Genomic DNA, 26,532 nt, shown 5'->3' with positions numbered 1-26,532 from the left:
GAATGCCATCAAAAAAGCCAGGAAATTAAATATACATGATAATAAAGAGTCTTTCATACTCTGAGAAAGAATCCGATTTGTCTTTGTGATGCAGTTTATGCTTACTTCCACCTCCCCCAACTTATTCAGTAATTTCTTTCACCTCTTTTTGCTCTGATTTTTCTGCTGTGTAGGTGAATCAGAAAATACCCCACCCCCTGTTCTAGGTTTAGCTGCCAACACCCTTCCTCCAGACCCTGTGACCTCTACCGCTCCTGCTGATTCCTTCAATGGTATTTCAGAGAATCACAGTACCATCGTGTCTCGTTTATAACTGTTCTAATCACCGTAACCCATCCACTGATCTTGTCCTCCCTAACCACTGTTTTCTTATTATTTCAGTCTGATACTCTCCAGCATTACCCTTCGTGATGTGGACCAAGTGTCTTTTTTAATTTCCTTTTAATTTTCTCATGTGGAGCAGTGCATGCCTCACATTCCGACACAGTAGAGGCATTTCATGATTTTCGCACTAACTGTAGACTTCTACAGCCCAGATTCTCATCTCTGTTAATTCTGTGGGTCCTCTGTGTTTTTGTGTGTGTGAAAATGTAAATATGCATATATTACAGTTCAAATGTATGTGTGCAGGTGCTGTTTTGAAAAAAATCAGTAGGAGAAAACGTGTTACGGAGTCAGCGTTTCGTCAGAGCAGTCCTCTTTTCAAATCTCAAGGGCCTTTTTCTGCAGTATTTTCAGAATGAGCACACTCATGGTATAAAGCACACATGGTATAAACAGCCATGCTATGTTTTCAGCCTCTTGAAGTAGGTTTTGGCCATGCTGCTATTTGTAACAAACTCCAATAGTTGACTTTGTGTTTAGGCAATCACTTTTTGTTTTCTTTTGTGCCTTTCAATTTTATCTATCTTAGTATTTTTAAGTATTCCTCCATTAAAGGACAGCACTCCAAGATTAAGAACGAATTACATATAGGACTTCTAATTTTGATTTAAAATGTGCATGACATTTTGAAAATGTAATGCAGCCAGTGCTTTAAGAGCTCTGTTCCTTCTCTCCCCCAGGAGGAGGAGCGAGGCTTGACTATTCCTTCTGCAGAATGCAGCCTATTGATTGCTGTGCCCATGCTCTTGCAGAACTATTTCTGCACAAACATTTGAATTTTTGTACTAATTGTTGCTCATGCACAAAGATTTGAATGTGCAGCTGGTGTGTGCTGCCTGCTTTACAAAGCATTGTCTGCTTTGTAAATGTAGAGAATTGTAGTTTACTGTAATAAGGGGAGGCAAATCTTGCAGACCCCAGTGAGGGGGTTTCTGGGGATGTTATAGGGAATGCAGTAATTTAGGTGCTGCAGATTGGGGCCACATACATGTCTTTAGTTGAAAGTTTTTTGTTTCTGAAAGAAATTATTTAAATTTAAAGGGCAAAGCATTTGTGCTTTGCTGTGCTTCTGAGCACCATGCAGTGATCATCATAGAGGAGTGCACTCTGGTAATAATATTTGTTGAACAGCATTTTCCCGTCATTCTGTTGAGTAAATGGCAAGGTAGGAAATGGGATGTGCTCAAACAAGCTTTGTCAAGCAGTGAGAAGAAATAACAGGAAAAAAAAAAAAACAACACTCACTTGGGGTAGTACCAAAAAGCTCTCCCCCCCTCTCTTTAGGTAACTTTCTGCTTGTGCTGATGCTGATTGTCTTGTATCAGAATGGCTTCCCTCATTCAGACCTGATACATAGCTATTTGCCTGTGGCACTGTAAAACACAGGCTGTTACGTACCTGAAATGTTAAATTCACAAGCAGAAAAGTTGCATCCCAAAGCATGTCTTAAAAGACGCTGGTCATTTGGCAGTCAGACGAAGCATACCTCATGCCTTAGTCATCCAGCGCTGTGATCAGTGGCAAGGGCCATGAGTACAAATGCAAGGTTAATTTGGGGAGTTTATCAACGCTGTGATAAGAATACAAATATCTTCAATGCGTCTCTCTGCAGCATGTGACAAACTTTCAGCTTCTACAATGAACCTGCCAAAGCAAATGGAATCGCCAATCAGTAAGCGCCTCTCCTCTTCCACAGCGGCAATAACACATTCCCCCGACAGAGGCAAGTGAAAATGCTGGTCTCCTGCCAGCATAAACTCTCCTTCTGCTTAAAAGCAATTCTTTCTGTCCATATATCTATGCAGCTCTCTTATGTCTATGATTCAAAAGCCATTAAACGCTTGGGGGGCTGTAAGTTAACTATTGATATGGAATACGATAAAACAGTTCGATAGCCTGTCCCAAGACTATGCTACCTTGCTGGAGATCCTAGGCCAGGGACAAATGCTGTGGTCTTGGCTTTTTTTGGTGTTCTTTTTTTGTTTACAGATTCTTTTTTCAACTTTTGATACTGTAGCAAACAAGATTGTACATGCTGTGACTGCAGTGATTTCCCATAACTCTACAGCTTGTAATCTTTTAGCCAAGTAATGAAAAACAAAGCAAAGCAAACAAAGCTGGACAATAGATACTATTGGCAGAAGTACCTACGATGAGTCACTTGGGAGACCTCAGCCTGGTGACCAGAGTTTCAGAGCCCTTTAATTTGGTTTGAAGCCCTGATCCATGAGACACTCAGCAAAAGATGATCACCTTGCAGGATTAGTGGTTGCTGAACACTGACTAGGGGACTGAAGGATTTATCCCTCTGAACTGTTTGGATTTTTTCTGTTTTGTTTTGTGTGTCTTTTTTTTTCTCTTCCCACCTTTTCTCTGGCCTTTTTTTAATTCAGAAACAAAATGCTGACTGAAATAAGAGACAGTAAAGGCTCATTTCTAGAATGAAAAGCGAAAATAAATTTGCTTTCGTTTCTGAATTGCTTAGTGAAAACTCATCAATAGCTTTGAGATTATTGTGATATGTGGCTTTACATATGCATGCAATAAGAACATCTATAAATATCGTTCTTATATAGTTGGTGCTTATATTTAGAGGGTAGAAGGGAATGCAGGCATATTGTATAAGTAAGATTTATATAATGCAGTGAGACTGCAAATTTTAAATGCATTCCAGTATGGTTGGCACACTAGAGCGTAGCTGCGCTGTTACACCAACTATTTCACCTTTCTACTGGGGAAGAAAGCAAATGTTTCTCATGCTGAGTCACGAAAGCCACCATTTTGTGGAATGGAACACTGCTCTGTGTGAGAACAAAATGCTACATAGTCTTAACCTTACTGTATTTATTGTACAGGTTGAAAAATAATTTAAAGTGGTGGAGAAACAAGAATCCCCTTTTCAGAGGGAATGAGAATTACCTTTAAATACGTAAAATCTCAAACACTTCAAGACTTTCATTTCATTTGATCATTTCATTGTTTTGTTTCTGTTACTTTAACATAGTTTTTGTTTTGTTGCATTTTAAATTTTATTTTATTTGCTCCCATCCTTCAGCTCACCGCATGCATCTTAGTCCAATGGAAAACTTTATTGTTTCTCGGCTGCTGACTCCCACACAGTCGTCTTTAGCCAGAAGCAGAAGTACATTAGTGCTTTCTGAGCAGTACAATAATCCAGGTAAAAATGTGAATTTTTGAAACCATTAAGGTGTGTTTTGGGTTGCATTTGAGTAGTTGTCTAAAGAAAGTGGAGTACTATGAACCAAATGACAATTTGTATGGTAGCACAAAATAGACTATTAACTAAGCTGTTCTTGTTAGTAGTGTTGTCATCTTTTACATCCAAATAGTATGCAGAACAAAATTCCCAGTGTACCATTTGAGCCTTTAATATTTTTATCAGGATTACAGCTCTTTGCTGTTAAATCACTTTTTGTCTTTAACTCTGTGTGTATGTCTATTATTTTTGTATGTATATACATACAAATACACATAGTAAATTATATTTGCTTAAAGGAAAAAACGTAGACACATTGATTTGGAAGGTGTAAGTTCTAGAAAATATTCCTCTTTAAGAAACTAAAAGTTAAGGAAGATAATTACTGTTCCTGTGTGTAAATGGCGGTCTTAATAAAATCCTTATTTTGCAAACGTGAAAAATTAATGTTTCTAGTCCTGCTAATACTTAGGCACGGACCTGACTTTGAGTAATTCCTAGTGAAAAAGTTATGCCTGCTGTCATAGTGTTTGCAGAAACAAGGAAAAAGGTTTAATAGCTTTTCCCATGCTTTTATTCAAAAGCAGACAAGCAACCAAAAACCAACAAAAAATACCAAACCAAACACCTGCCTGCCAAAGGAAACTTAAGGATAAAACTGGTTAGACAGTAGATTACCATTTTCATGTTCTATATTTTCATTTGTTGTTAATTGCAGTAGGCTCAGGTCCTATATCTGTGATTTTTTTTAATACAAAACATTTTTAAAATTAATTACAAAGTAATTGTACTTTCCTTTGTGCGTTACTTCTTGTTGTAGTGCATAAGGATGTTGGTTTTGAATGACCCTGAAATTACTTCCCTCAGTTTTAAATTAAAGGTAGCACCTGCTAGGAGCAGAAATGTTGTCATACAGTACTTTGCCCATGAGAAAATTCCCAGTTTACTTACTGTTCAGGGAACAACTACTGCCAAGACTGAAGAAAAAAAAAAAAAAAAAAAGCCTACTCAAAACTAGATCAGAATAGCCTGCTGGAAACTTTCAGGTGAATTGCTTGGACCATCCATTGCTTGGATGTTTTCTATGTTGTTTGATATTGAAGAAATCAATAGGGACTTTCTTTGTCCTTCTCCAGTCATTTTGTTTGTAAACTCTCAGCCTTATCTCCCTCGTCATCACAGAGTTTTTAAAGTAGCACGCTGGCATGTCTGACAAGGATGCAATTTGGCCTGCAGATCGCCTTTTCCCTGAGCTGAAATTAGAACGCTGATTCTGGGAATAACTCTGAACCAGCGTCCTCTTGTCATTTCTTTGCAAGGCGATCGACCTGTAGCACAGATTGCAAAGAACATCGATACCCAGTGTCCATTGATGGTTTTGACAGTAGTTGTCAGCAAAAAGGGTGAAGGAGGATCTCTTATTTGAGGCGTACTTCTCTCAACAGAAGTAACTTCCAGAACAGGGAATAGGGTCTTTATTTTTCATAGTGGATACCATGCCTCCTGAGATCATGTTTGGGTCAAAATTACTCTGCTCCTGCATTTTCTATAAGTTTAGAAATGAGGGTTCTCACTTTTAAGACTCTTTCTTTAAGGCAAAACATTATTAACATAACTCAAGATATTCAGGCAAACAGTTTTTATTGGAAGATTATAATAATTTGTTTTTCTAATGGTTGAAGTAGGAATACCTTAAGCAGCAATCAAGTTTCTGAACATTTTTATTAACATCCAACAAAGTTTTGTCCAGTTGCTGGAAAGTCAGTCAAGGAAAACACAGCCCTGTTAAACTTGAAAGCATGCAAAAAGGCATCATAAGAGATGATATAGGAATGTTCTTGATATTTGAAAAAAAAAAAAAAAAAAAAAAAGTGCTCTCCTTAAAATTTGTGTGTAATTAACATTCTTCCAAAGTCAATATCCTTCTTGACCTCGGTGGAATAAAGTAAGGCTGTAAACATTGTCACATGGTTACAATTTGCGTGTTTCCTATTAATAGTCTGTTGATTGTTCTACATGTCTGTGAAAGCTTCATCTTAGAAAGCAATATGAATGAAAAAAAGAATAAAATCTTATTTTTTTTAAAACCCTGTTCATATTGCAGGTGAAAAAAAAATATCCAGAAAGAGTTGCCTTGTAAGCTGCAATGCATGTGTCCTATTCAAACCTCATATTTGCCACTAATGACAATAACTGAAATGCCTACAGCAGCATTTATTTAGAATTTATTTAAATAATTTAAGTATTATTCTGAAGAGCAACTGAGGTGTTTAGGAGCCTTGGTCACGTTTAGGCTTTTTAAAAATATAAAAAAAAAAAAAAGAAACAAAAAAAAAAACTTCTATCCCCTTTCCTTTTTCACAGTATTTGTTCAAAAGTAACCCAGCTAGAATTACTTTATTACACTTTTTTATCATATTGACAGGAAGCCAGAGTTTCCAAAAGAGAAAAGAATTACAGTCACAGTAAAGTGATTCAAAAAGTATATGAGAGTGGTATGTTAGAGAATTTTTTTTTTAAAAAAAGTCTTACAGAATGTTACTTTTAGTTGAGGCATTTTTAGCAAATACGGGGCTATGTTGAATGTGTTATATAATGTGATGTTTGTAAATGCTTTTTAAAAAACTTTAAAACAACCTTTGAATATTATAACATAGAAGTATGCTGTTTTCTCCTCTCCCTTGCCTCCTCTGTCTGTGCTCCCTTTTACTCTTGCTATTGTACTATAACTCTTTAGTATTCCATATCTGTCCTCGTGTAGCACCAGCTAGTCCTCTTAAATCTCCCTACAAGCCTTCCCCCACCCGAAGCACAGACAGAAAGAAGGCAACTTCGCCATCCACTTCGGATGCCATGAAAGGGGCGGCTGCAGCTGAAACTACTCAGGTGGGTTTAGAACGTTCTTGATTTCACTTCTGGGTAAACTGACGTGGCTTCTGCTTGTTGGCTTTTACTTTATGTTCATAAAAATAAAGTGATGCCCTTTTTTGTAAGAAAGTAAGTCTTGCATGTTTTCACATTGCTGTTTTCACATTCCTGCTTAGTTACATTTTAATGTTTTCCTCTTCCTGGGAGTCAATGTTAAACAATGGTATTTGGAACAACAGCTTTATTTTCAGGGGAGTGAGATTTCTGGCGCTGAAGTGCATACATCTAGAATTGCCTGTAACCTCTGAAAATGGGGATGACAAACAGGATCTCTCTACTGCATATGACTGACTATAAGTCAGTCCAGTCTTGCTGGTTAATTAGCAAGCTTCACATATTTTGGTAACTTGCCAGAAGTATTGGCCATGCCTGTCTTTTATTCACGTTGCTCTTGTAGACATTTCAGATGCTGTTTGCTTAAAAGTTGCATTATTGATCCACTCTTGTTTCCAGAAAACCAAAGGCAAATAAATCCTTCTCCTTCACTCAGTTTACACAACATGAGACACGTTCTAGAAAACTTACGCTAGGGTTGTAAATTTGTGTTTTATAAGATCCTGTGTCTTGGAATAGTTAATATCAAATGGGAAGGGGTTTTATGCTGTCTGAATTGGGTGCAAGTGAGGGGACCAGAGCTGGGAGCTGAAGTTTTGTGTAGTCTGACTTAGGTGCAAGTCACAGTGTTACATCCAGCACCATTTATGTGGTCATACTACTGACCATGTCTAAGAGAGCTTGCAGTCTGATTTTGGTTTAGACCCTCTACCCTCAGGAACTCCTGGAGATACAATGCTCTGATATGGTTTTTTGTATTTGCAACTTGAATACTATGTCCATGAAAGACATGATTATTTTTTCTGTATATGGGGAAAAAAATCACGTCAATTGTGAGTTGCTGTTTAAAAAACTTATGTATGTTACAAAGATCTGTTTATGCCATCTTTTTACTATATCTATCAAATACATTCTTGAAATGTTGCTCATAATTATGGAAACTAAAATGAATGGTGTTTCTAGACTGAGAAAATAAAGAAAGAGAAGCGACCCTCCACACCCAGTTCTTCATCTGGTATGGGATCTCCTCTGAGAAGGTCTGATTCTCCCGCTGCCATGTCCAGGAGATCTGCGTCACCTGCAACACCTAAGTATGCCTCTCTGGTCTAATACACTTTGAGTTTCTTTTTACCTATAAAAAAGACAGATTCCTGAGGAACTTCCTTTGTAGTATTGTATATAATCCAGTTAATTTTATCCATATATATTGCTATGTAGAGAGAAGTAGATGAGCAGATACAATATATGTAAAATTGGGTTAGTGGTCACTGGAGATATTCTGCCTTTTCACAGTCATTTCAAATTATCCTTGTCCAATTCATAGTTCCTGTGAAATTTTACTAAACGTTTGTTTTTAAGAATGCTTTTTGTTTTATATGATTTTGAGCAAATGCATAGAGCACAATTACTAACTAGAAATTTCAGCATTTAAAATGCTTCCTATTGCTGGCATTACCATCTGGATCCATCAATATACTTAACTGTGTGTCATCTAAACCATCAGTTTTAATCTTTGTTTACTTACATACCTCTTTCCCCCACCCTGCACCATGCAGAGCTGTAGGCCTATGGCATGTGTGGCCTTACTGCCAACTGAGTTGCTTTTCTTAGTTCGCTTTTTGCACACTCTCAAAACTGTAGTCTGTGCGTACAGCTCACAACTCCCAGGTCTTACCAAATGTCTCTTCAGCTTTCTTTGAACAAGATATTAAGTCTGGCTCAAATGCAGAAATTGTCTCTAAGGCCTAACCGTCAGCAGTAGTTGTCTGTTTTTTTCTGTTCTAGACCCTGTTCATGGGTCCTGTGTTGGAAATGATCTCCTTTGGTCTGGTTAGAAATATTTTTTCTATCTGAACCTGGCTATGTTCTGGACCACTCTTGGTGATCTTTCTGACAAATTTCTTCTGCTTCAAGAGCTAGCTAGCATTCCTTCTCTGCTTCATCTTGGTGTGCACAGTCATTTAATGGAGGAAAGATTTTGTGTGTGCATCTGGTGTTAAACAAAATGCAGGAAATCATCAGACTATGGACGTTCTTTCTGTTTCGGATATCCCCTTGCATGCAATGTGAAATTACAATTCTTGGTTCATATTATGGGCCACAAATGCTCAAACTTTCAATATTGTATCTAGAATATCATCACATTCTGAACTACGTAATTTTTTAAAAGAATGTAATGATAGGAAATGCTAATGGCGATTAGCTTTTTCAATAAAATTTTGAGCAGATCATGCTGCGGTTGGCACTCAAAAAAGGACAGAGAAAAGGTCACACTAAAAATATATATTATTCTAGAGGTTGCTGATATTTTCTCTTCAGAATGCGTTTTTCAGTTCGGTTAACCAGTATAAAAGACATACCAAGAAACATGTGTAGTTAAAATGATTTGCACAAAATGGGTTGCTGAGTGTGAAGTGTGTCGTGATGGGCAGACGCTGAAAAGGCTGGTACAGCTCGTTCTAGAGACATGGAGGTGGGGAAGAGGTTTTGTGAAACAGGTGCTTTGTTCTCCGTGAAAAGAATATATCCAGTCTCAATTTGTAGAACTAGCTTCCATAAAAAGTTAGGCAAAGATTTAAGGTGTTTTATTTTTTTTCCTCAGATATGCAAATGCAAATTATGAGAACTTTTTAATAGGAAAATATTTTTTTTTCCTATAATGAATATAGACTCTGCTGTTTAAAGGAAGAAGCAGGTGCCATATGGAGGAATTAAGATGCCTTCTAGTGGGTTTCTCTGTGATTGTAAGCCCCAGATAGTTACCCTTTCTTTTTTTTTTTCTCTCTCTCTTCTTCAAGAGAATCTGATTTTGATCACTGCTACCGATGTATTACAGAGAGTTTAATCTCAGCATGGCCCAGTTTGAACACCCTTCTTGACCTTACGAGAGATGCAGCAAATAGAGTTTAAATCTATGTTTGTTACTGATTGCAGAAAGACAGTTGTGCTTCAGTGCTCTTGAACTGTCCCTTCAGAAATTAAAAAACAAAACAAAACAAAGTATCCCATTCAGCATATTGTAGTATTATATAAAGATATGCAGTTCTTCATGCAACTCAAGTACCAGATGATCTGGCTAGTCAGCGGATTTAAGCATAGGAAGCTTCTTTTAGATTGTATAATGTTAGCTTTTCCTTTAAAGCTAACTGTGGAGCTTAAGAATAATTTTAATGTAAGTATGTAGACAAATACTATTCTTGTTGAAAACTTTTACAAATTTAATCTTTTTCCATCCAGCACACCACATGGCCAAAAGCTACATGTGGAAGAAACAAGAATATGTTTTCAACAGCATTAGTAGTTAGTGATCCTGTATAGCACCTTAACTTTGAAAGTTATTGAGTAAAGAATCAAGAACGGCCAGTGATTTAGGTGATAATTAGATGTAGGCATTTTTCTTCTCAAAAACATGTGACTTGATGTTCCAGTTTACTTGGTATTGTGCTAGTTGTTAGCTCTTTACAGTTGTTATCTTGGTTCGGGAGTGGTTGCTGCCTGTCTTCTCTTCTTGATATCTTGTTTCATTATTTATTAATTAAACAGCTTTCTTTGTCAGGGTAGAGTGACTGAAATAGGCTCAAACGAGACAGTAAAACTGTAACTTGAACAGAGAGAGTGATTGGCAGAATGGATTTGCAGTAATTGCATAAATAAAAATGTTTGTGAAGGTGCAAAAAATGAAATCAAAAAATAATACACAAGAAAAAATGAGTAAACAAGTACAGACATAAAAAGAGGAAAGAAAGAAAAAGGTATATGGTGAAGAATAATTACAAGCAAGGAAGGACTTCAAAGGATGAAGAAATTTGACAAATTTATCTTTAAATAAATTTGAGAAATTTATCTTTAATAAAGATATTAAGAGGCGCCACACAAGAAAGAAACACAGAACTATTGCTTTGAATCCAATGTAGATCAGCTGACAAAGATGACAGTTAATGCATTAGAGAGCTAGGAAAATAGATAAATGATCTTTAATTTTTACAATTGCTATTGAATACACAATTGTGTAAAATGCTTCTATTCTTCAGATCTATTCACAAGTTCAATAATACCAGGATTTTAGAGTGTTTTTTTCCCCCGGGTTGTTTCATCTTCAAAGATCTATACATTAATCAGTTTATTCTTGCAGCGTCCCTCAGAGAATTGGTAAGTGTCCCATCTTATAGATTGGCAAAGCAATAATGCTTGTGTCCTTCGCATGTCTTTGGGTAAATAGTCCCTTCAAAATCAATGGGACTTGACTGAATCGAGGAAGTAGGTTTTAGTTTTAAGTGCCTTCAGATAAGCCATAGCAAATAAAAATGGAAAGCTCTGACAGGCCCCTACATTAGATCACTATGCCAAACCATTATCTCATGTGAGAAGGAGAAAAAAGGGGAGGGGGAAGGGAAACAGGAATGCAACCCTGCTAGTCATTCTTGTTAGTTTCCAGCTCTGTTTGTACCACTACCCTTTGCTGAGAGTTTCACTAACTGAACCTGTAACTTGGTGGTTCTTTCGGGTAAGTGACATCCCATTGCAGCCACTGGGACATCACTGTGACTAAAGAAATACATCTGTGCAATCAAATTACGGAAAAGTGATAAAATATGAATGTATGGTAGTACAAAAATGCCCAGACTTTTAAAAGTTTTTAAAATGGCCCATTAGCAAGATATTTGTTTTGTGGTGAATTCCTTACAGAAGTAGCTTCTATGACCCCGCTAATCTAGATCTAAATTTATTTAATACCTACTATGTTTGTATCAATCTTTGGTTTGCATTGCAAAGATGAAAACAATTGTTAAAACGTTGGATTGAGATTATTCGGAGTTCTTTTTTCGGCAGCTAGCCTAAAGGATGGGCCAGCTGAAGGTTTTGAAAACTGGTAATAATGCAGCTATCAAACAGCAATATTTAATAGACCTATGCTGAGTTCATGCTCTTTTAAGGAACCTAAGAGAAATAAATCTGTCTGTGGCTAGAAAAGATCAAAATTAAGAGTAAAAAGGAAATACTTTTGAGAAAGCATTGCAAATGATAGAGCAAAAATGTCAGAACCCAGGAACAGTGTTTGATCAGAGTAATCTAAGAAGAAAAGTTTGAGAACATGAAAGTCCTTGGTATGGTTCCAGCAGAGCTTTTGTTGAGTTAATAGGGAGATAGGAGAGAAAAAAAAAAAAAAAAAAAAAAGGCAGCACTGGCATTGATCTCTGCTGATCTCTGATTTAGATATCCTCCTTAACTACCGTAACCGATGACCTGCCATGTACCTGGCTTTTAAAGAAAGCATGCTGTTCTTTCTCATGTCTCTTATGGACAAAATTGGTTTTGACCTCTGACTCATGTGCTACATGTACTTTGTTTTCTGTGCTTAGCCAGAATAAGGTCAGAACTCCTCTGCTGGGCTTACTTGTTCATGGGACATTATTCTGCATTACGGGCTGCTACTACTTCTCTTTAACTGAAATAAGGGCCCCTGTAACATAAGCACCAGTGGGTTCTCAGGCCCAGTAGAGATTCTTGCAGTGCACATAGGGGTCATGGTGCAAATGGCTTCCCCTGCGTCAACATGGGGGCAAGAGGAGAAGGGTAAGGCTTCATGGAGGCAGGAAAATGCTTCTTGTGCTTTTGCATTCACCTGTAAAATCTTGTGGCTTAGATAAGCTAACTTCTACACAACTGATGTGTTACCACTTCTTGGATTTTCAGGAGTCTATTTAATTAATTAATCTTCACCTGGTATGCTTCCTGTGCTCCCACAGTCTTACCAGCATTTCATTCCATTCCCTTCCTTTTCTCCCAATGCAAAAAAAAGTGAACGTTTTTTAAACCCGGGCAGACCCCAGCGCAAGCATTGATCTGTTTGTCTTAATGATCCTGTTCTCTGTCTTCACAATCAGTTTGTCCCTTTCTGGTGGAGGAAAAAAAAAAAAAGAGTGGCATCAATCTAAATACTAGTAGTAGGAAAGCTTTACACGTTAACAGTTCTGCCTGTGCTTAGAAATGTTAAAAATGCTAACTTGACAGTGTTTAAATACAAGGGGGAAAAACTATATTTAATAATTTATTCTGGCATCAAATAAATGATCTTAAGCTTCTGGGAAAAAAAAAAGATTTTTTGTTCCTGATGGGCTTTCTCAGCTTTTCACTCCTCACAGTACGCTCTTATTGTCCTTACAGTAATCTGGCTTTTATATGCTTCTCCCTTTTAGTTTCTTTTAAAACAAGCGAAGCCATAGGTGTTCTTTTGGCCAAACAGTTATATGGAAAAATCTTGTAGGTCTTAAAGTTCAAGATGTTTTACTTCATACATTTAGGGCACATTTCTAGTCCAACAGGTAAGTTGTACAGTCAGTTTGCACTAATTCCTATGCAGTCCAAGATACGTAGCTGTCATGAGTAGACTCCTTCCTACCAGCCTCTTTAATTTGATTGTCACGTCTTTATTAGAGAACAATTACTTATTTCTGTGCTAATACTGAAAATGACTCAGCCTTAGTTATGACTGTTTTGCTGCTCCTGTCAAAACAAGTTAAATAGAAAGCCTTGCAGGAAATACGTGGCAAAGTCAAATGTAAGACAGCAAGATGGGGCTGTGCTTTGAAACAGTGTCTGATTGGCAAGAAGCATCCTCTGTGCTCTGGAGAAACATAAAGGTTGTTTGCTTTCTACTTACACATTATATTTTTATGAAATGAAATGGTGTAATGGTGAGGCACTTCTTTGAGACTGTTCGTAAGTAGGTAGGGACTTTGACATCTCTTTGGGAATTGCATTTGTATCATGAAGAGAAAACTAAAGGCAATGATAAAAACAGACTAGACTAACACCAACCAATGTTAATCACCTTTTTCCATTGCTCTTTATTGCAAGGGATGGAAACGCTGACTTGCCTCTCTGCATCTTCCAATGCCTGTTTCTGTCCAGCAGCAGCAGGAGTGGGCTGCATTGCATGGCAAGCGATCCAGGAGCTGTGGGTGGCAGCAGGGCAGGGAGGGTCAGGGAGCTCACTCACAGGGCCCCATCCCACAGCACCCAAAAAAGGTGACCGGGGCATGTCAGGTGTTGGTGACCAGTCAGCTAAGAGTCCAGTGACGGACAGCAAAGACCTTAATAATTATTCAGGTCTAAGGACAAACCAGGACATCAGGATCATCAGGGTAGGAGGCTGGGCGCAGTTGTGCAGCTTAGCTCACGGGAGGAGCAAGGTCAAGGAGCTGAGCTTACAGGGAGTTCCTGGGCCCGAGGGCAGAGGGTACCTGAGCTGAACTTCAAATTTAGTTGGGTGCTACTGTTCCGCTAGCCCAAGGGCTTTTGCAGTCTGCAGTGGCTCTTCATGGGAACAAGAGTGTACAGGCAGTGCTCTACAGTGTTTCCCTCATAAACTGGGCAACTTTAAGTGAGCTCCCTGTGTTCTGGTGGCTCAGCCTTTTTCAAGTGCAACATAAATTTCTTTTCCTGAATTCACAAATTGAGGGGGAGTTGAAAGACTTGTAATTTTTATCATCTGCTCTGTAATGCAAATCCTGTTCCGGTTGTAATAGTCTCTGGCCACGCAATACTATAGTTAAGTTTATACAAAGCTTTGCACTCTAGTCCATTAATTTTAAGGCATTGCCCATGCTCTTCATGCCTGTGGTCTGCCAGAATGAGTATATAGTACAGAAAATAGGCTGTACTATATGAAACTGTATACTGTGCAGATTAAAAAAAGTGATAGGGGATAATGTGTTTATATCATAATTGTATATATCCATAAGGAAGGTTAAAACTGCTTCTGTAATGCTTGCTTTAATATAGGAGTGCTTCCTCTAATGGGGCTTGCATAAATCATTTTTTAAGATTGGAATCTCCTTACTTCCATAACACTTAGCCACACAGCCCGGCTTTTCTGAATGTTAGAAGTGTTTAGTGCTAGTTACTGCTGTTAGATAAATAATGAACGATTCTTTTGTGTAGTTTTGTTTCCTTGTAATTTCTTCTCTTATTTACTGAAAACACGTGTCCTTGCCCTTTCATTTTCCTGGAATTGACTTCAGGGTTATCAGGTAATCCAAGGCATGCAGCAGCCAAATGAGCTATCCATTGGCAGCACTGCTGCTGTGCCATCCCATCTCCACAAGTGTGGCCATCTAGCAGGTTACACGGTCTGGGCTTTGAGCCTTGAGTCCTGCTTTTTGGTGCTGAAGAAAGCACCAGCTGAAATAGTGGAACGGGCTGTGGAATGGTTTGGTCAGTTCTGTCTCTCTTGCACTGCCTGGCTTTACCTTGGTATATAATAATATTTGGTGCTATTTAAAAAAGCATTTTAAAGATACTACTTAGTGAAAGGTGGTGTTTGAGAAGGCTGTATTCTGAGGAAAGCAGCACGTTGCGGCTCATCATCATTGCTGCAGACAGAAAGTAGTCATAGCTTCACTTTAGATGTTGAGGTAGGCTCTTGAATACAGTAGTGTTGACAAAATGATTATGGAATTATGAAAATAATTGTTTTTAGGTAGTCTGTGGTTGCTTTCCTACAACTCAGACAGTATTACTGGTCTCACTAAAGGAGTCTGTAGTCATTTGCACTTGCTTGCCAATTCCCTGCATTTCAGGTTCTGATTGCTTGCATCCAGGTAATTTCTATGCAGCATTGTGCAAAACAGCTGATACTCCTATGTAACCAGAGCCAAGAAGAAGGAAGAATGATCTGTGTAAAGATGGAACTTGATTTGAAGTTGCACAATTTGTGGACAGTTCTTGATTTTTGTCTTTCCTCATCAGGACAGTTGCAAAGACTTATCCTCAGTCTCCTAAAAATGCCAAACAATATCCAGCTTCTCCTGTGAAGCATCGTGCCACTTCTAATCTCAACCAGGAAACTCCTAAAAAGAAAGCAGATAAAGAGAAAGAAAATGCCAGTCATCAAAAATCCCCAGGAGCACGCCCCGATGAGGCAGGCCAGGTGGCTTCTGAAAAGCACGTGCCTTCTGCAGGGAAGACTGAAAGCAGTGAAGGTGAGTTTTACTGCAAGAACACATTGCAAGGTATTGCGGGTCCACGGGGCAGGCGTTCAAGCAGTGAAGAACTGTTCTTGTGAAGGTATTTGGCTATGGGTTTATGAATAAGTGTAAAAGTACGTGCTGGAACCAGTAATGTATAGTTTTCACCAGGGTTACCCCTGTATGAAAAATGTCTGTTAACACGAATGTGAAAATGTTGCAATACAGGGATGCCCTTACCTGTCTCATATTCTATCTTCAGAAAACGCTGATGTGTGCTTCGAAAAGCAAAGGTGGCATAACAGTGTGAACCTGGCCCATTTTAGCTGCTGTGCCAGTGAGGAAGCACTGGGCACTCTCTCAGTTCCCTTTTTGATTTCCACCCTTGGTCTTCTTCCAGGGAAGATCACAGCAGGAACAACTGATGCAGAAGAAGCTGCAAAAATTCTAGCTGAAAAAAGACGACAGGCCCGACTGCAAAAAGAACAAGAAGAAAGGGAGAGACAGGAAAGAGAAGAACGGGAAAGGTATCACTGCTGATTTGTGAAAATTTATTAGCTAATAATTTGACTTGTATCACTGAAGGTGCTTGAAACTGTGGTGTTTTTAGAGTCAAGGCAGAAGCTTACATTTAAGTATTAATTTATTTAAATTTGGATCCATAATTCATTATGTCTTTATGCAGTCTTTATGACTAGTGAAGTTAGAAAATAGCAATTTTGCCCCTTCAAGAAGCCTGAAGAAACTCACTCATCCAAATACTTCAGGTATGTCCACACTGCAGTGTGCAGTACCTTGTAAAAACATCTGAGGCAGTTTTTAAATGAGCTAGTTCATGTAGAAGAAATCATCATGTGATAACAGTTTATGCCTTAAACTGCAAGGCTTATATTCAAAAAAATTACCTGAAGTTCATCTCCCTGCCCAGTACACTTGAGGGCTTTAAGAGTGTGGGCACAATGAACATTGTTGTGGCTAAACAGTGGATTTCTGGCTCTGTTCCTGGAGCAAGTTTTTGGGTTGTTCTCCATACTGGACGCTCTTTGCATATGTCAACTAATCATGCCTTCCTTCCCTAATACTAAATCTCTAACTCTCTCTACATGTCTAAATGCAACTGTGCCTGTTCTTATTGAGAATGTTTGGGGAAAAAAATCACTAGTGTCTGCCAGTTTGGCCCAGCGGAAATACTTCCCATATCCCCAATATGCAGGGATAAGATTGTTCAGTTCTTAAAACAGCTCTTGATTGTGATGGTGAAGGAACATGCTGTCCTTGAGTGGGCCAGTGAACAACACAGGTGGAATATTTAGACCCACTCTTTTGAGCATATCACTGTTCAGCGGATTTTGTTTGCTGCTACTGATCCAATGTGTTTATCTTTAGCTAAAATGAAGGACAGAAATACATGCTTGTGTATAGATACCAGTGTTCTGGGAGCTAAGTGAAGTACTGGGGAAGAGGGATGTCTTTTATTATTGAAGCTTACAGAACATTATTTCTTTATATTCCATTGGAAACTAGAATGGAAATGATTTGTTTTTTCTTTGATCAAACCTGTTTGGTTTTTGTTTTTTTTTAAAGGGAAATATAATTTCTATGAGACATTATATTTAATATATTTATTATATTTAAGGTTGGAATAAACCTTTGATATTCTGGGCACGTGCTCAACCTCTTTCTTGTATTCTTGGTATTTTTCAAGAAGATGTCCACCAATGCAGAGACAGCTAATGATGACTGTACGCCATACATGCCACAAGATTCATGCTAAACAAGATGAAACCTTTTAAATGTACTCATGTATATTTGCAGGCTTGAAAGAGAAGAACAGAAAAGAAAGGCAGAAGAAGAAAGACTTCGTCTCGAGGAGGAGGCTCGTAAGAAAGAGGAGGAGAGAAGACGTGAAGAAGAAGCAGCTAGAAAAAAGGCAGAAGAGGAAGCCAAGAGAAGAGCTGAGGAAGAACAAATGCTGAAAGAAAAGCAAGAAAAAGAGCTCCAGGCCAAAATTGAGAAACAGGTATAATCTCAAACACAGATATGTATACATATATTTATATATACATAGAAATAAAATATTTTACACTATCCACTAATCATCCTGAAATAAATAGTGGACCTATCATGTTTTGCACATTTTGATTAGAGGGAAGAAGCGGAAATCAAAGCCCGTGAGGCAGCTGAACAGCTTCGTCTTGAAAGGGAGCAAATCATGCAGCAAATTGAGCAAGAAAGACTGGAGCGGAAGAAGGTAGGTATTTGTGTCTCGTTTAAGATGCTTATTTCAGGTCTTGTTTAAATATATAACCTGGGAAGTATCCAGTAGAATCCAGAAATAACACTGGGGGGGGGAGGGATTACAGATTAGTGTTTATGCTTAATTTAGTATTCTCTTCTTACAGGTTAGGGGAATGTCTGCATCAGCATATGTAACAAAGTGGAGCTGCCTAAGGCAATTTAGAAGAAATGACTTTCCTCTAAGTAGTGAACAAACACAGAATTAGCCTCAACCCACAAAATTAAATGCCTGAGACAAACAGGGAATGGCATGCCAAGGCAAATGTTGATTGCCACCCAGCTCAGGACATCACAGACTATTGAGGAACATGAGTGACTTTGTTTTAAAACTTACTCAACAAAAGCTCTGTGTTCTTAATTGAGAAAGCTAATAGGATAAACAGGTTTCTTCCCACCTGGCTTGTCTCTGGTTACATTATGCAGAGGCAGCAGGGCTGTCTTCCGCAACTGTTTTTGCACAAGCAAGGCTGGAACTGCATAGCTTAGCTTTACCTACAGCTCTGTGGCAAGAGACAACAGCTGCAGAGCTGCTGAGCCTCTTTCTGATTATAGAAGGCCTTCTTTCCATATATGTTATTCCAATATGTTATTTTTAACAGTTTACCACTGAGCTGGAGGCATGTTGCAGTTGCAGATTAGAATACCAAAGCAAAATGTCTTTACATCTGAAATAGTTTCCTTTCACAGTAGTGTCAAGAAACAAGGCTTGCTGGGAGTTGTTGTTGTGTGGGTTTTCATTATTTTTAATGAAAAGAGAAGAAAAAGAGGTTTTAGGGTAGCTACTTGCACATTCCTGGCAAGAATAACTTCAGATGTTTCATTTTACTCCATTCCAAAAACCCTAACTATTTTTAAAGCAACTATTTGGAAATAGGAAAAGCAACTAGATTAAAATAATAGCTGTTGTTTTAAAATAAATCTCTTTGTCCAAAGCTGAGCATAACTCAAAACTACGAACACCTTGTATTTAAAATATCTGTCTGCCTATAAATTCCATCTAGTGAGAAAGTCCTGTTTTGTGAGCTCTGGAATGTGAAAGCCAGCTACCAGCTGCTTTCTATCTTTTATTTACTTATTTATCCTCCCTTTTTCAGGAGAGGCAGGGATGAAGTCGTGAAATGACACAACTTTTTATCTTCTTTTCTTCCTTTGTCTCTTGTGTTAAATATTCTGCCTGCCTTCTCATACACCATTTTATTTTGATTTCTAGAGAATAGATGAAATAATGAAGAGAACAAGGAGGAGTGAAACACCAGAAATAAAGGTATGAAATTATTTTTTTCAGGATTTGTTTTGGTTTATAACTCATGTGAAAATTAAACCCTAGCATTGTTCTATGATACTAAGTATCCTTAGATATGCCCTACACCCAAATTTTAGTTGCATTTTAGAATTGAGAATGACTTACTGTTGTGCCACTGCAACAGAGACACAGCTTTATGCAAGTGTTGTACCTCCTAGTGAGGTGGGAAGAACCCATCCCTTGGAGGTAGTACTGAATGCTGGAGCTGTAGTGTTTGCTGATGTGTTGTATCTTCTGCTTTGTATCAGCCAGTGAATTAGTTATTAAGCTCTCCATGTTAAGCCTATCAGGAACGTAGTTTTTGAGAACAAGGCAGGTGTGTGCAGCTAGAAAGTTATGAACAGTTAAGTTTTCACTTAAAATGTAAACTTTCTACTAAGAAAATAATTTGTTCAGTTACTTTCAGAGAATGTTTGAAGTTTGTTTTTTTTTTTTTTTTTTTTAAAAAAAAAGCCCAATATTAAAAGGAAAAAAAAAAACTTCTCTAATACTGTTGATGAACTTTGACCACCCCCTGGCCCTGGGGTACTCCCAGAGGTTTGGAACACAATCAGTTCCATGAAGATTACGCTACTTTGTCTAATACAGTTGATTTGTTACTTGATTACAGAAGGAAGAACCAAAACTGGAGATACCATCAACTTTGAATGTGGAAAAGCAACCAAAAGTCCTTGTTCTCAACCAGCCAGGTGAGGCTTGCTGTATTTTTCTGACCTCTTTTAATAACTGTTTCTTTTCAGAGTTTTTCTCAGACATAACGCTGTGTATTACCACAGGTTCGTTCTTTTTATCTCAAAAAGAATAGCTAGGTTTATGTCAGTCACAAATGTTAGAGACTGGGAACTCACCCTTGTTTAGCCACGTAAACAGAAGCAGAAGAAAGTTTCTTCTCCATTTAGTATCTGACATAGCATTTCTGTAAATGAAAAGTTCCAGTCTGCTAGTTGGTTTGGCTGCTGCAACCTACGTTGGAGTTTTGTTGGTAAAAATAAAAAATAAATAAATAAAAAATTTCAGCACGCAACCAGGCTTGCAAGCTTTTTATAGCATTGCTCAGAGTCTTGATGAAAGTAAGATTTAATTTGACTTGTTGAAAACAACACGTATTTTTAAGAATTAATTTTTAAAAAAATAGCTGTGGCATTTATCTGTGTTTTGTTTACTTTCCTATGTTAAGGGCTTTTAGTAAATGGCATAAAAGATGATGCATCCTCTTCCTGTTTCATTAAAAGTTGTAACATAAAGCACAATTTTAGAGTGGAAAGGAGGATTGAAAGTGTAGTGTGAATCATAGATGAACTTGAGTCCCTCCTTCATTGTCAGTTCTCCTTTCTACTCTGTAACTTAAAAGCATTTCTGATTAAATAATAATAATAATAATAATAATAATAATATATTGCTATTGTCATAATTTCTAACTTTCTTTTATAGAGATCAATGGACTGGCAACCTGCCTAAAAAATAAAAGCTTAGAAAGTGCTGCCTCTGTAGTCCCTTCCCAAGATGTAGTTGCTAATGGACTAAAGTCAGTTCCAGGACTTATTCAGCTGGAAGCTGTTGATGGGAAGTCTAACAGCATGGAAGACTCAACAGATGAGGTTCAGTCTATGGACGTGAGGTACAGACCATATCTACAAATAGAATTTGTGAAATTCATATTAGACACAAACAGTTTCCTGTTTCATTTGTTAGTACTTACTCCTTTACTTCTCACCTACTCCACAGTGCATCAGGATAGTGGTGTCTGCTGTGGCATATTCCACTTCTGTCGAGATACAAATTGGTTGTTTCAGAGAAGAGTCTGACCCTCATCTCACTCTCACATATTTGGGGGTAGGGGAGCTTCAAAACCTTTCTACTATTGTTGTATGGATTCCATACAAATTTTCCCAAACCTTTCAGATAGATCCCAGAACCCAGAATGTTTTACTGTGAAAGTGGATACTATAAATAATATTCAGATGCCACCATTACTCTTTTATTTGTATCAAGACTGAATAGTACAAGCTTTTCTCTGTTCATACAAACAGAATAAAGTAAACTTATGAATTCAGAGTTTTAAGTACTTTATTGGAACAAACCTATCAGAATGAGTAAGTAAGTTCCTATGTATTAAATTCTGTTGGATTTTGGTTGAAGGAGTCAGGAAAGAAGGAAGTTGGTAATTTTAAGGTTGTTATGAGAAAGCTAGCTCTGAATTTTAAACATTAAAATTTTACTACATTTCATTAACCAACCAGGTAAATTAACCTCTCATACAGTTTACATATTTCCAGCAAATCTGCATAAGTACATAAGTGCCCTACTGGGTCAGACCAAAAGTCCACCTAAGCCATTGTTCTGTCTGAGCAAGTATGAATAGGAAAATCTAGTTAGGGAGAGCACCTGAGCCTAAACCACTTCCTGCAATCCAATACCACACAGAAGTATTATATTAGGGATGCTGGAGGGTAGAAGTCTGTGTTGCCATGCTTAATATCAACAGATCGGTCTGTTCCTCGTGTTTATCTAACTCCTTTTTCAACCTGCTAATAATATTTGCTTCCATGACCTCATCTGGCAGCAAATTCTACAGCTCAGTCCCTCTGAGGTAAATTATATTCTTTGAGCTGTGTTAAACCCAGTCTCTTACCAGTATCATTGAGCACCACCTAGATTTGGTGTTACTGAACCTGATGCACAGAAGTTCTGCCTTTTCTTCTCTGAACTGAAAGGTATTTGCTGTTGTAGTCTCTGTAAAGCATCAGCTGATTGCAATGCTGCTTAAATTAAATTCTGTCATTTCTATGTCTGACCTATGTCATAAAGTATTAAGAAATATCCTTTTATTTAAATTGTGAATTGCTTTAGGTAAATACTTGCAGGGGCGGGACAGTAATTTGCAAGATGCGATTAATATTTAGGTAATGGAAGGGTGCAGGTGCTGTAATGAGCGGTCAGTAAACTCAGTTCAGTAAACTACCAGAGATGTGTTTTTTAGGGATGAATGTTCATGTCCCACAGGTACCACAAACCTTAATCTTTAAGGAGTGTAAATTAAGTGTGACCTTTCTTCCTGAACAGGATGATCTCTTTTTGTTTGGATTGGGACATATTCTAGGTAAAGGCTTACTGCAGCTGGCCCTAAGATTAGTAGTAGGTTTTAGATGGTCAGAAGATTAATTTGTTGCTTAATGAAAATTTACACAGCTGTTATTCTGCATCACCTTTTCATATATCTTTTCTATAGCCCGGTTTCAAAAGAAGAACTTATCTCTATCCCTGAATATTCACCCATGAATGAACTCATGCCCGGTGTTTCTTTGGACCAAAACGGGACAAGTAATGCCAAGGCTCTTGAAGATCTCTTGGATTTCACAGGCCAAGCTACTTACTCCAAGACGTCAAGTGATACCATTAGCCTAGATGACTGTAACAAAAACTTGATTGAGGGGTTTAACAGCCCAGGACAGGAAAATACACTTAATTCCATCTGTTGACAACCTCGCTTTTCAGCAGAACAAAAAAAGGTACAGTATTGTGATAAACAACTTAGATGTGATAAATTGCTGTGATTACTTATGAGCTTCCCAGAAGATAGAGCAGTTGTAAACACCAGCTTTCTTCCTCTCTTCACATATGGTCTCTGAGATACTTAAATGTAGCATAATCTTTCACATTTGCAGCTCTTTTTAAATGGGCATCATATGTAAACTGCATGTATCATAGCAACTGAAAGTATCTGGTAAATTGAAACATTTCCCTTTTTCCATTCAGAATGTAGTGTGAAAAGAGCTGCTCGTTTTCAACATTAATAAAATACCTTTCCTGTAAGTCTTCGGAGCACATTAGCAAAAAGAAAACAGTTAAAAGTGGGGCCAACCTAGAAAATAGTAGTTATTGTAGCTGCTTGCTTTTTTCTGCTGCTGTAAAGACTTGCAGCATGGTGTAGAGTCACTTATCCTGGAAAGCTGACAAACTACATGGGGAAAAAAAATGGCAGGCTTTAATGGCAATTTCAAAGTACGTTTCCACAGCTAATTTTATTAAGTGTATGTTCTAAATTACAGAACTGAGGTCATATAACTTGCATAGCTGACTTGGTTTTCTTCTTTTGTTTCTTAATTGACAGAGGTAGTGATCTGTGGAGGATATATATCCCTGTGATGCTACTGAGGGTAAAATATGAGCTTGTCACTTGGAAAAGCTTCTGCAGTCCTTGAACACTGGATCTCAAATAATCGGAGCTGAATAGAACTTCGTCTTCCCAGGGAATATGTTGAGTAACTGTCTGCTTTTGGTGGCACACAGTGATCTAGAACCTCGATGGTTTCAGGGAAGACTATGCATTAGAATCTGAGCTTTAGCTGCTAGTAAAGCACTTAAAATTTCTTTTAATTTAAAATCCATCTGAACACTTCACTGTGATTTTTACTTGTGCATTTTATTTTAAAATCATTCTTCCTTAATTTTATCATACGTATATTTAGATGTCTTTTTCTTGTAAATAGTGAAGAAATTTGCCCACGGTGCATTGAAATGAAATAATCTACTGTACTTTAGTTTTGTGCCTATCTTTTTTTGTTTCCTTTTTAATAAGGAATTATTGGCAACATTTATGCAGGTGTATAATTCAAATCTATAAGTGAAAAGGCTTGAAAAATACAGAATTACTGGAATTGAAAGAGCCTTCTTACTGACTGTGGAGTGTGGAAGTTATCACGTTGCGGTTATGTTGGCAGTTTTAGTCACTAGTGGCACTTGTTGGTCAAAACGTATAGTCCTGGAGCGACTATCAGTTATGTGTTTAAAAACATTCTTGTGTAACACCTGTGAACGACATAGGCAAAATGCCTAGTATAATCCTTTAATACATATAGTATAACTGTAGTAGATGCAAATGAGTATGTCGGGGGGCAGATAACATGTTAACCTTTGAGGATGTGGACATTTGATAAATACCAGCAGGCTTGCTGTCATGTGGAGAAGCATTTTGTCTTCCTTAGAGGCTCAACAAAACAAGGTACAGTCAGCAGCAAAATAATATTCAAACATTGCAGCAGAAATACAAAGGCTGGGAGACACACGGTGAAGACTGCTAGCCTACTTAATATCCTGTAAGCATCTGTATGGAAGAATTCACATCAAGATGTATAATGTGTAGACATTACGTGCCATACAGCGTTAACTTTATTTCTGTTGGTAAACTATGATAACTTTATGCTAGACTCTGTGCTGCTTTGAGGACGCTTTTGTCCAGTTCCTTATAAAAATAAATTATAAATACATCTCTCTTTGGAAACTAACATGAAAAGAAGTGAAAACTTGTTTTTTTTGTTTTGTTTTGTTTTGTTTTTTCTTGTGCAAGGGAGTTCAAAATGTAGCTTGAGCTCAATTGTAGACCCATTCTTGCGCTCTTTAAAGCCAGCAGTGGGGATGTAACCAATGAAATTATGTGCGATGTATACAGGAAGCATACCTACAGCAATCCAGTTATTTATGTTGGTGTACTTCAGAAAAATAATTTCTTTTGACTGTGCAGTAAGCTGTAGCATGGTACTGTGTCTTCCAAATTAGTCCTACATTTATTTCTTAAACGATAAACAAACAAAACCAATTGGTTTGCTGTGATACATTGTATTTGACAAATGTCACATGATATTTTATGGTGTCATTGTATAACCTGTAGATTTCTTTATTTGCATGACATGTATAGCATGTATAAAGGTGAAATACATTTTCATTTCTGAATTTAACTTTTGTTTCTTAGCTTTTTTTAATCCTAGCAAAAAAAAAAAGGCTAATTTTAAAAGTACCTGTGTGTTAATTTGTGCTGAGATGTTTACAGGCTTCTTCGGAAATAGTGAACAAAGGAATTCTCAGAGCCTTAAAACATTTCACCATTGCTTCCTTTGCCATACACTAATGCGCTTTCTGAGGTCTTGCCAATACATAGAAGAAATGTAGGCCAGTGGTAGAAAAGCCATAAGGTGAGGGCTTCCAGACTATGACATCCAAAACACTAGTGACGGCATACAAACCAGTGTGTGGCCTCGGCTCTCTGGGGTATTACTTGGCAAAGAGAAAGAAAATGAGGAAAAGAGAACTTGAGCCATGGCCAGTAGACACTGGCCAGTAGACACTGTTCTGTTGAGTGTGTGAGATGTGTTCTGTAACCTACCCGTAACATAAATGCTCATCTTCTCTCCAAGCTAAATGCACATGCTGCTACCTGGAAAGCGACCTGCTTGGACTTGCAGTATTCTTGTGAAACATGAGGGAAAACATTCTGCAGATACGTTTTTTAAAATCATAACTTTGGTGAAAATTTAAAAAATTAAAAAATGTACTTTATAATGAAGTATATTAATATTTTTCATAGTGACAGTTCATCTTGCTCTTATTAACTCTTGAGTCATTCATGTGATCTGCCCACTCAGTTGTTTACTAGGATTAAAGGATGTATGCTAGGTCTGTAGTTATAAAGAAAGGCCATGTGTATTTTCTTTTATATCTGCTTTCAAATGAAAGCTTAAAGAATCGTTTGAATATCTGGAGCAAGTACTGTTAGTTGAGGGGTTTAAATTGCTCCCACCTTTTGCTTTAGGTGATACAAATCCTTTGTATCAATATTAATATTTGCTGCTGTAATTCAAATCTGCCCAGAGAGCTTTATTTTTAATTTGTTGGTGGCCTTGGAACTGTGCTGGAAGATCACTAGTGATTCATCCACGTCCTTTGTAGAGTTTTGCTGCTGTAAAGCATTTGAGGATCAAGCTCTAAGAAGCAGCAAGAAAAAAAGACTACAGCAATGATCCTTAAACCGATTTTCATGAATGGATGAAAGGATTTTTCTTTCAGTATACTTTTATTAAAGTGATTTGCAAAACAGGAGTGAGTGTCAGAGAACAACCAAAACAGAATTAAGACTAAAACACTAAAACTACGTATTATAATGAAAACATAAGTTGTTAACAAAGTTAGGCTGGCATGTAATATTTTCTGGTAATGTGTAGAGCTAATATAGCATGATGAAATAACGCAAACGTAGCTATCTCAAGCACCAAGAAGAATCTGACACTGCTACTGTCTTTCCCAGATTTATTTTCGATAACTTGTATAACTATTAAAGCAGAAATAAAGGTAAGGTAATTGGGCATTGCAGTAACTCCCTGATTAGGATGAGCATTTTCCTTGGTATTGCTCTGGGAAACACCACCCAAAGCTTGTCTCAGGCCTTGGCAAAGGCCTCAAGCAGCCCTCCTGGCTTCCACGTGTGTTCACTTCAAAATGAAGCAGCATCAGTGATGGGCGGATCCGGACCCCGAGGCTGCATTTTCATCTAGTGATACTGGGCTAGGATGGGGGAATCATCTGCTCGCCTGTAATTGTACAGGAAA

The 26,532-nt window shown here is 37.7% G+C and overlaps 1 protein-coding gene across 1 annotated transcript in view; it reads left to right on the top strand.

The window, feature by feature from the left end:
• The window catches only part of MAP7D2 (MAP7 domain containing 2), a gene marked incomplete at both ends in the record, with an annotated part of 73,467 nt that extends 50,835 nt beyond the window's left edge, over positions 1-22,632 (top strand). Inside the window, 13 exons of the mRNA XM_084302306.1 lie at positions 174-272; positions 1,997-2,107; positions 3,440-3,562; positions 6,339-6,487; positions 7,547-7,674; positions 15,335-15,567; positions 15,953-16,079; positions 17,368-17,572; positions 17,699-17,803; positions 19,061-19,114; positions 19,764-19,842; positions 20,585-20,771; positions 22,383-22,632. Of these exons, the coding sequence (XP_084158432.1) occupies positions 174-272; positions 1,997-2,107; positions 3,440-3,562; positions 6,339-6,487; positions 7,547-7,674; positions 15,335-15,567; positions 15,953-16,079; positions 17,368-17,572; positions 17,699-17,803; positions 19,061-19,114; positions 19,764-19,842; positions 20,585-20,771; positions 22,383-22,632 (1,850 nt within the window). The remainder of the gene's footprint in view (positions 1-173; positions 273-1,996; positions 2,108-3,439; positions 3,563-6,338; positions 6,488-7,546; positions 7,675-15,334; positions 15,568-15,952; positions 16,080-17,367; positions 17,573-17,698; positions 17,804-19,060; positions 19,115-19,763; positions 19,843-20,584; positions 20,772-22,382) is intronic.
• Between the last annotated feature and the right edge of the window lie 3,900 nt (positions 22,633-26,532).

This window comes from Netta rufina, assembly GCF_964035555.1.
Source record: "Netta rufina genome assembly, chromosome: 1".
In the NCBI taxonomy this organism is placed as follows: Eukaryota; Metazoa; Chordata; class Aves; order Anseriformes; family Anatidae; genus Netta; species Netta rufina.
This window is presented reverse-complemented; position numbering and strand designations above follow the sequence as displayed.